Below are 7,500 nucleotides of genomic sequence, written 5' to 3' on the forward strand. Positions count from 1 at the left end.
CTTCACCACATTATATATATATATATATATATATATATATATATATATATATATATATATATATATATATCTTACGTATAATCTACGTTGTATAATAGCTGAACGTAACAGATGCACAAAAACTTTCACCACATTATATATATATATATATATATATATATATATATATATATATATATATATCCAAATTACAATATAGCCTACACATTTTACTTTATTAGTGAGTTGCTCCTGAAGGGTGTCACCGTCGTCTTCATCAGCTAGAATTTTGGGATGAGTTCGCTAATTACCATGATTATCACAGTAGCTGCGCCCAACTAAAGTTAATTACTTACCCGGGGAAGAATGCCCTCCACGTAAGTATAATGGGTTTTAAAGGAACGTAATTGTTACAAACTCACATGAATATCGAATAAGTTTCTTGATTTTTTTTTTGCTTTATTTTTTTTTTTTGCTTTATTTTTTTTTTTTTTTTGGGGGGGGGGGGTTAGTTAATCATGGGCAAACTATAAGCTAGAGAATCTTGATCAATTACAACAACGTCGTTTATATATCGGGAGTGGTTTGTTATTTACGTACTTGAATTAAGATTAGATATGATTTGTTTCATAAAATACGATACCAGACCAATTAATTAGTTATCAGTAATTCTTGTAAAATTAGATATGTGAATTTTCACAAGACGAGAATCCAATTATACTTTAGATCATTCCTTCGCTCTTAGGGTTTACGTGTGTGATGCTAATATGTGTTACATATGAAATGGACCAAACCGTGTACAATATATATATATATATATATATATATATACATACATATATATGTATATATATATATATATATATATATATATATATATATATATATATACATATATATGTATATATATATATATATATATATATATATATATATATATATATATATATATATATATAATCCTTATCAACATTATCATCAGCTGTTGTTGCTAGTTCACTGGAGGACAAAGGCCTCGGACATGTCCTTCCACTCTCGTTTGTTTATGGCGTTTCTATACCAGTCTATATTCGCTAACTTTCTTATCTCGTCAATCTATCGTTTTATCTTCCTTCCTCTGCTTCGCTTGCAATCTTAAGGGACCCATTCTGTTATTCATTGTGTTCATCTATTATATGTTATTCTCATTATATACCACGTCCACTTCTTTTTCTTGCTTGTTTTTAGAATATCCTCTATTTTAGTTTGCTCAAATATCCATGTTTCTCTTTTCCTGTTTGTTAGTGTTAATCCAATCATTATTCTTTTCATAGCTCTTTGAGTTATTAGCTTATGTTCCAAGGCTTCAGTAAGGCTTCAAATTTCTGAGGCCTAAATTAATACTAGTAGGACCATCTGATTGAATAATTTTCCTTTTAGAGAGAGTGGCACTTTACTTTTCATAATCTCATTTTGTTTATCAATAACTCTCCATCCTATGCTTATCCTTCTTATATGTCCTGGAGAAATATTTACTGTCTGTCCTAAGTACGTATCTTCATCAACAATCGCCAAAGGTTCATCCATAACCTTTATTTGTTGTCCCTCTTCTTCATTTACATTGAACATGATCTTAGTTTTACTCATATTCATTTTCAATCCCACATCTCTGCTTTCTCTAATCTTGTATCTTTTGCAATTCCTTCTATGATTCACTATATATATATATATATATATATATATATATATATATATATATATATATATATATATATATATATATATATATATATATATATATATATATATATACACACATACATACATACATATACCAAGGCACTTAACCCAATTTTGGGGGGTAGCCGACATCAAACAAATGAAAAAAAAGGGGACCTTTCCTCTCTACGCTCCTCCCAGCCTGACGAGGGACTCAACCAAGTTCGACAGGTACTGCATTATATATATATATATATATATATATATATATATATATATATATATATATATATATAATGCGAGTGGCGCAACCGACGAAGGCTTCCAGGAATCCACTCCGATGTAGAAGGTTATTAGTAGCAACTGAGGTTAAAAAAGGTCGTGGGGTTAGCAACTGAGGTTAAAAAAGGTAGTGGAGTTAGTAACATCCCTAATTATGACTTGACTTCATTGGATTTTTTAAAATTGGGCCATAAGGTGCAGCACTGGGGTCTGGGGGGTCACTCAGCACCAAGTGTAACTGAGGGGAAAACCTCGAAGTTGTTATATAAAGTCCAAGTTAAGAGGTTGAACACTAAAATGGAAGAAAAGAAGTGGTAACGAAGGTATATTAGAAGTCTACAAAGTGAGTGCAGCTAGGGTCCGAAAAGGACGCAGCAAAAACCTTAATGTTTTCAGTACACCGCTCGAGACTCAATGATGGCATTAAACCCATTTAGACAGAGAGACACAAACCAATCCACGCTGATAGATTTGTGACTGAATATGTAATTAACATTTACCTATACACACATGCACACATAAAACATATAGATAGACATCCAGATCAAGAAAATAACAGTCTGTAAACGAGATACCAAGAAAACACATGAATATTGAGAAAAAATATAGGTAAGACCTGAATGCACATATTTACTGCCATTTGATTTCAGATTTCTTACTTTTATACAATTAGATGTAGTTTTCAAAACAGTATGGAACAATTGCCATGCTAAGTTTTTATACATACGTACCAAACACATATATACATACAAACATACCAGTTGAGGCAGTTTGTTATTTCTATAAAAAAGTATATCGTTTTTGTTTTGAACAATAGACATACCTACCACTTGTTTCTCCACATACAATCACCATCCATGCTAACAAAAAAATTGACAAAGGGCAACCATACCACTGGCCAGGAGTATGGTTCACATCTTAGTTTAACATACACCATACATAACACTGCAAGAAGCGCCCGGCTACGTTTTGCTTAATGGCTAAATACATGCTAAGCAGCAATAAATTGTGTATTCGCATCATTAGATTTAAGGCTATGCACAGCTGTAAAAATATCAGATGATAAATAAAGGTAGAAACAACGTCTGCCAAAGTTTAGCTTTCCAGGAAAGAGAACTATAGTTACAACCTCATACCTGCGTGTCTGTCCCTCCCGATGCTTCTGGTCTCCCATGTGTTTCGTGTACGTCAGGTTACATCAAGTGACACTTGGTGAAATGAAAGGCAACAGATATACGGCCCCGTGAAAGGAACTGGACAGGCTTCAGGGAGGTGAGGGAGAGTTAAGAGAGAGGAAGAGCGCGAGAGAGAGGGAGAGTGAGAGCGAGACCCTTATGGCGCACATGCAGTCAAGGGAACACATTACCTCTGGGGTTGGCTCTGTAGTCGGGTTGTCGGTATCCGTAGCCATAAACTGTTGAAAGAGATACAAAATTTTATCCAAGAATGATCCTCTGACATCCTTCAAGTATCCTACTTATAGCAAACCATTTCTCTCTCTCTGTTTTGGAAAGGGGCGAGGCTCCTTTCTCTTCTCGGATTTGGCCAAATTGTATAAAAAGGCTTTGTGAGGGATATTTACAATAGATTTTGTTTGCTTAAAATTTATAGCATACAAATTTTATATTAAGCTAACATTGTAATTAAACTAAGATTTATATCATAACAATACACTGATGAGATCGTTACAGAAACATTAATTGTACATGTTTAAAGTATCAGTAACATGTATTGATTCTGGCGTAGTAATGATATTTAAACAATACAGTATTCTTACATAGTCAAACATAAATGACAAAAGAATGGTGATACGAATATGAATGCAAGTCCCAGAACTTTGCATTTTCTTATTCACTGTCATTATTGACAACAGCATTGATGGTGAGGCTAAGCTGATGTTGCAGACGAAGCTTGGAAGAGTGAGTGTTATAGATGAGTCATGCACGTGGCTATCATTCAGGTGCATTCCCAAAGACTTTGATCAATGAATCTCTCGAAAGATTCCTCTCGAATCGAGGATACTTTCAAATGAGTCATGAAGAATGGTCTTTGAATAATCAGTTTGACAGGGAAGTATTAAGAGCTGTTTCATAACATCGAATCGACTTGGTGATTCATGAAGGTGGACTTTGATGATTCAGATGGATGAATCTAGCAAATAAGTAATTTTGAAGAAGACAGTGCTTCTGAATCTTGATGAAATTTGTAAGCCTTGAATTGTGATTCTTAGATGAAATCTGTGAGAGTCTTGAAGGTGAATCTTGCAAATTATCAGTGAAGATGAATCTAGGAGATATGGCGAGTGCAAATTTATAGATGAATCTTCCATGGGAATCCTGGAGGTAAACGGTGCAATAAATGACGCAAGATGACCAGTGCAAGAGTCTGCAAAATAATCCTGCAAAAAAGAATTAGGCATAAAAAACGAGGTGTTTGGTTCTCTATTGTAGCCCAATTTTGTGAGGAAATCCTACAATTGGACCCTGAAGCCTTTAAGTGACTTATTAACACTAAACTTTAACTCAATGCGTAGTTCATACATACATGTCACGTAATCCTTCAAAACTCAGTGCGTAGTTCATACATACATGTCACGTAATCCTTCAAAACTCGGTGCGTAGTTCATACAAACATGTCACGTAATCCTTCAAAACTCAGTGCGTAGTTCATACATACATGTCACGTAATCCTTCAAAACTCGGTGCGTAGTTCATACAAACATGTCACGTAATCCTTCAAAACTCGGTGCGTAGTTCATACAAACATGTCACGTAATCCTTCAAAACTCAGTGCGTAGTTCATACATACATGTCACGTAATCCTTCAAAACTCAGTGCGTAGTTCATACATACATGTCACGTAATCCTTCAAAACTCAGTGCATAGTTCATACATACATGTCAAGTAATCCTTCAAAACTCGGTGCGTAGTTCATACAAACATGTCACGTAATCCTTCAAAACTCGGTGCGTAGTTCATACAAACATGTCACGTAATCCTTCAAAACTCAATGCGTAGTTCATACATACATGTCACGTAATGCTTCAAAACTCAGTGCGTAGTTCATACATACATGTCACGTAATCCTTCAAAACTCGGTGCGTAGTTCATACATACATGTCACGTAATCCTTCAAAACTCGGTGCGTAGTTCATACAAACATGTCACGTAATCCTTCAAAACTCGGTGCGTAGTTCATACATACATGTCACGTAATCCTTCAAAACTCGGTGCGTAGTTCATACAAACATGTCACGTAATCCTTCAAAACTCAATGCGTAGTTCATACATACATGTCACGTAATCCTTCAAAACTCAGTGCGTAGTTCATACATACATGTCACGTAATCCTTCAAAACTCGGTGCGTAGTTCATACATACATGTCACGTAATCCTTCAAAACTCGGTGCATAGTTCATACATACATGTCACGTAATCCTTCAAAACTCGGTGCATAGTTCATACATACATGTCACGTAATCCTTCAAAACTCAGTGCGTAGTTCATACATACATGTCACGTAATCCTTCAAAACTCGGTGCGTAGTTCATACATACATGTCACGTAATCCTTCAAAACTCGGTGCATAGTTCATACATACATGTCACGTAATCCTTCAAAACTCAGTGCGTAGTTCATACAAACATGTCACGTAATCCTTCAAAACTCGGTGCATAGTTCATACATACATGTCACGTAATCCTTCAAAACTCAATGCGTAGTTCATACATACATGTCACGTAATCCTTCAAAACTCGGTGCGTAGTTCATACATACATGTCACGTAATCCTTCAAAACTCAGTGCGTAGTTCATACATACATGTCACGTAATCCTTCAAAACTCGGTGCATAGTTCATACATACATGTCACGTAATCCTTCAAAACTCAGTGCGTAGTTCATACATACATGTCACATAATCCTTCAAAACTCGGTGCATAGTTCATACATACATGTCACATAATCCTTCAAAACTCAGTGCGTAGTTCATACATACATGTCACATAATCCTTCAAAACTCGGTGCGTAGTTCATACATACATGTCACGTAATCCTTCAAAACTCAGTGCGTAGTTCATACATACATGTCACATAATCCTTCAAAACTCAGTGCGTAGTTCATACAAACATGTCACGTAATCCTTCAAAACGAGTGAAAATGTGGGCCTTTTGATGAACTATGAAAATTATTCCTTCAACGCGTGAATTTGGAAACAAATTACGGATGGACCTTGTGATCAGTTCATAGAGGAAATAGATGAATCTTCTAAATAAGTGCTTGAGATGATTATAGCAATATACTTTTCATGCGAATCTTGATAACGGATACTAAGATTATCCTGTAAACTAACCCTACGCGTGCAACGGTAACTTTATTCATAATAATTTTCATTTAAGGTTAGAAAATATTAGGGATTGTTAGTGATTCGCGTTAACATTTCTTTATAAAGCCTTCTCTCAAAATAGTGTAAAGTTGACTTCACCTGAAAGTTAATAACTGTTAGTAAATAATTACCACAAATGAATGTCCTTAAATCTTATCTAAACATTGGAAAATATTGATTCATGTGGCTGATCAGAAGTGGTCAGAATAAGAGCCAAGTGACAACAGAGAGAGAAAAAAAAAAAAAAGACAGCAAGGTTAATGATTGAGAGCCTGCTAACTTTATTGAGAAAAAAGTTACTTGATAATGCTCAAAAAGCTCCAAGTAATTATTGCAAACAGCAGTAAATACATAATACCATACAGTATACGCTTCATATATAAACCCGTTGTATCAAATATATAATTTGGTGACTTGTATTCACACATTCTATTGGGATAATAATTACAGTATTTTTATAGTATAGCATATTCCAGTCATAAGGAGGGACGTGTTTTAATACCATACATATGTAGAATGTAGTCGGTTGCTATTTTCCTCTTTTCATCATTTATTCAAATTCTACTTTGCTTAAATAAGGGATCAAGGACAACATGCTATGAAAGCTCATGTCTTAATACTTGTTTAAATTATATTTTTTTTCTTTTTTTGTCAATAGATATCTAGACACATTCCACCAGAATACATATAATACAACCGTTGTTGAATGTTGTATACTTACTAATTTCCCCAAACCACATGAGCGATTCTGAACAATAACTGAAGTATACCCACTAATTTCCTTAAACCACAACAGTTATTATTCGAGGATATAACTGAAAAAAAATCTACAAAAAAAGGCATAAATCCCCAAGACAACTTAATACTCAAGAGCAATTATCATTACTCACGTGATGTAATTCTATCTTGTAGAAAATGCGACAAAAATAAATTCATTAAGTGAGTATGTAATCGTGTAGACATTTTCATTATTCTGCGTGGAATAATTTGTATTCAAAGAGAGGTTCTTTCCCACCATTAAGGGGTCGGTTGCCATAAGTGACCTCTCCAATGCCTTCAATCAAAGGCATACTCTTTCACCAAACCTCTCCTCTCCATATCATCATTCCTTCCTTCACCTTATCTCGACGTCTTTAACTATATTCATCATACTATCA

General features: G+C 34.6%; 1 protein-coding gene across 1 annotated transcript in view; it reads right to left on the reverse strand.

Annotated features, from left to right (window-relative positions):
* LOC137618457 (IDLSRF-like peptide) overlaps positions 1 to 7,500 on the reverse strand; it is a 249,919-nt gene that overhangs the window by 126,789 nt on the left and 115,630 nt on the right. The window contains exon 2 of the mRNA XM_068348621.1: positions 3,326 to 3,373. Within this exon, the coding sequence (XP_068204722.1) occupies positions 3,326 to 3,373 (48 nt within the window). The remainder of the gene's footprint in view (positions 1 to 3,325; positions 3,374 to 7,500) is intronic.

The sequence above is a fragment of the Palaemon carinicauda genome, chromosome 24 (assembly GCF_036898095.1).
Source record: "Palaemon carinicauda isolate YSFRI2023 chromosome 24, ASM3689809v2, whole genome shotgun sequence".
NCBI classification, from domain to species: Eukaryota; Metazoa; Arthropoda; class Malacostraca; order Decapoda; family Palaemonidae; genus Palaemon; species Palaemon carinicauda.